This window comes from Gobio gobio, assembly GCF_949357685.1.
Source record: "Gobio gobio genome assembly, chromosome: 5".
Lineage (NCBI taxonomy): Eukaryota > Metazoa > Chordata > Actinopteri > Cypriniformes > Gobionidae > Gobio > Gobio gobio.
In genome coordinates, this window is record NC_137101.1 from 3,720,100 (window position 1) to 3,723,436 (window position 3,337).

The 3,337-nt window shown below is 40.7% G+C and overlaps 1 protein-coding gene across 1 annotated transcript in view; it reads right to left on the reverse strand.

Moving 5' to 3' along the window:
- Positions 1 to 2,541: 2,541 nt before the first annotated feature.
- grm8a (glutamate receptor, metabotropic 8a) overlaps positions 2,542 to 3,337 on the reverse strand; it is a gene marked incomplete at its 5' end in the record, with an annotated part of 120,391 nt that continues 119,595 nt past the window's right edge. Inside the window, one exon of the mRNA XM_079818366.1 lies at positions 2,542 to 3,180. Within this exon, the coding sequence (XP_079674492.1) occupies positions 3,128 to 3,180 (53 nt within the window). The 3' untranslated portion in view covers positions 2,542 to 3,127. The remainder of the gene's footprint in view (positions 3,181 to 3,337) is intronic.

Here is a 3,337-nt window from a genome sequence, read left to right on the forward strand (position 1 = left end):
GCTGTAAAATTGATGCATATCCAATGTAATTCTTTTTAGGGGGATTTTTCTCAATGTAAATGCATTGCTGAGTTCATTAAAAATAAATGTTCTTTATTGGCATCGATGATAGAACCTTTAACATCTTTCCACTGCACCAAAGCTTCTTTAGATTATTAAAACATTCTTCACACTAAGAAAAAAAGTTCTTTTTTTTAAAAGAAATGTTCACTTAAAGTTTCTTTGGAGAAGGAGAGAAGGTTCTTCTCGTTGCGAAACCCCATTTTGGATCTTTTATTTTAAAGAGCGTATGCAAAAGTTACTGGGTTTAATGAACTTTACATGACCAGCATATACTGTAGCTAGTAACAAGATAAACAAGATTACCAAGTGATCTTATCACATGGTTACATGTATAATGTTTAAGTCTTAAGGCTATTTCGATTTTAATGTTGATCCCGCATTATTTGGCCCGTGAATTTCCATTCCAGTCACGTAAAACCAATTTATAGGAATTCACCTTCTAGATAGAGAAAAGACAGAAAATAACAACTTAACAACAAGAATGCACTTGGTTCGCTGCCCTACGAGGCCACTCCCTACACCGCCTCCAACGTCAATTTGATCTTCATAATAATACAATAATTTCGTTCAGTTAGAGAATAAACACTTCAATTAAAAACTGAACGTGTCTTTTCAATAAAGTGTGAGTGAGCCGAACGAAAGTCACAGGACAAACACAGCAGGAGTCAGATTTCATTCATCGCGAGAGGGAAGTAAGAGCTGAGCAGAGCTAAGGTAAGCGCGGCTGTCATTCTCAGCGCGTGTCCAGTCTGGCGCGTTTTCTGAACGCATATGGAAGCTAAACTTTCACAGGAATTCATTGAAAGTTGAAACACTCACTTTGCTCTGCACCGCTCCGTTATGAATGCCCGAGGCCGAGCCGTACGCATTTACATTCTGTGCGTGAGATCTCTCCCCTGTGGGCGGGTTGAAAACACGCGGAACAGCTCCCTCTACTGGCTGTAGTTTTTAGCCTCTGGCCAAAAACTCCTCAGATGACGCAAAATTACGATATTTGCGTCATCGGAGGAATTTTTATGGAAAGAAGATACATAATTATCTCGTCTCAGGGGGACATAAGGGGGGAAAGTACCACAAAACAAATATACTACCGGGTTTCTACTGATACAAAGCTTAATGCTAAAATCACTGAAGTTACCCTTTAACTAGACGGAAGAGATGATCGGTTCACGAGCAGTGTTAACTGAGGCGCTACAGCAACCTGTCACCACACATTAAAGAGCCACAAAACGGTATTTACTGTTTACATTTCTTTAAAAAATGACAACATTTTAGAGTTGAGACTTTGTTTCATATTAAAAGTAACCTGCTCTGTACTGTCTGTCAGTGCGTTGTCAGTATCCTCTTTGCTCTGTGATGTGTTTTTCACTGTGTGAAAACGTCTGAATCCGAAATCGGCCCCTTATACCCTTAAAGCTACACTGTGTAACCTTTTTAGTTTATTCTTAGCTAAAAACACTTAGTTCTTTCAAAAATATATGTGCTCATTAATGTATATTTACTTCTTTCAAGTAATAAAGTATTCTCGTAAGTTTATAATATGCCATTGAAAATACATACGGGTAAGGAGTTTGAATGCGGGTCGCCATGTTGCCCCTCCATCTTGAAAGTACATTAGCCAAAGAGGGACATACCCATAAATTCAAGCTTCGCCTTTCGTGTTTTAAAACACGATGGCACCGTGTCGAATGTGGACGAGGTCAAACTGGAAGCCATATTAATCTTGGACTAAATCGGCCACCGTAGGAGTAAAAACGAAATCGGAATTGAGAGGAACAGAAACTAAAATTCACTGGATGGTCATATATATTTTCACCACTAGATGGGGGAAAATATCACACAGTGTAGCTTTAAATAGGGCACTATTTGAAGGGACAGCCATTTGTAGTGTTGTCTGAAACCATAGTGGACGTTATTGAGTGCACTCATTGAATCCCACATTGCACCGGAATAACGAGTGTACACACAGCGGCTGTCCCAATTCACTCACTCGTTTTCAAGTGAGCTGTATTAGTGGACTAAAGTAGGGAATAGTGATTGAGGGTTTAGGGGGCGATTTCGGATTCAGCCAACATGTGTGTGGTGCGAGAGCGCGGCTGGTCGGACATAGCAACTGTAACTAAAGGGGGCGGGTCTTTGCGAACGGTCAATTGCATGTGCAAAAGGACCAGAAAATATTGTATTTTTAACAGTTTCCTGATATTTTCATTGTATGACGGTGTCTTGCACATGCTAAACCTTTTTTCTGTGGTGACTGAGACATAATGAACCTGAAAAATCCCCAATCAAATTGGGTTTACATGGGATAGAGAGCTGGAAAACAGAGTTTGAGTTTTGTGCGCAACATATTTTTGGACTGTGGAGGCGATTGAATATGAATGAGAGAACTGAGAAACAAATCTCACTGTCAAATACGCATCTAACAACGCTACACATTTGCAAAACATTCCTTTATTATAAATAAATCTTCTTTTTTTTGGTATAAAAACTAGCATGCTTCAACCATGGCATTTTACAGCTTCACAACCCCGCGGTTACGGTTCAGTCAGCCAATACAAGACACGTCATCTCAGAATGCAGGTTTCTGACAAAGTGGGACAAGAATGAAAAAATCTGCACAACCACAAAAATACAATAACAACAAACATAGTTTGACTCTGGTAGTTTTCATATATTTTCTCTTTTTTTTTTTTTTACATCCACATTTCCAAAGTTTACCGTGAATGTTTCCATCTGCAGAATGTTAAATGGAAAGTTATTTTTTTTGTTCGTTTCGTATGACTGCAAGCCTGCACCTTCAGTTTTGTGAGTGTGTGCGTGTTCACGTGTGTTCATGGCAGGATCGGTAGCTCTTTAACGCAGGATAGCAGTCTCACTGGAAGGTCCCGTATGTCCGTTCGTCTCCCAGGATGCTGCAGGTTTTAGATTGATGCAGAACGATATAAAAATCTCATGCTCAGATGCCCGTTTCAGGTCCATTTGCCTGTCAGCACATGTCACATGACAGACGTCCTGCTCCGGACAGGGCCCCGCCCTCAGCTCCGCCCACAGAGAGTGTCCCTCTTCAGATGGCGTGATTGCTGTAGCTGACGTACGTCGTCTTGGTGGAAGGTGTTGCTGGAGGAGAAAACACATTAGAGAGTCACATTCACTCTCACTCGACTGCATGTGCCTTTTAGGCGGCCTAATCCATTGTTTTATGGTCACTCATAACACATGAACAGAGAAACGTTTCAACCCATGTTCGGCTCAAATATGGACAAACCCAACCATT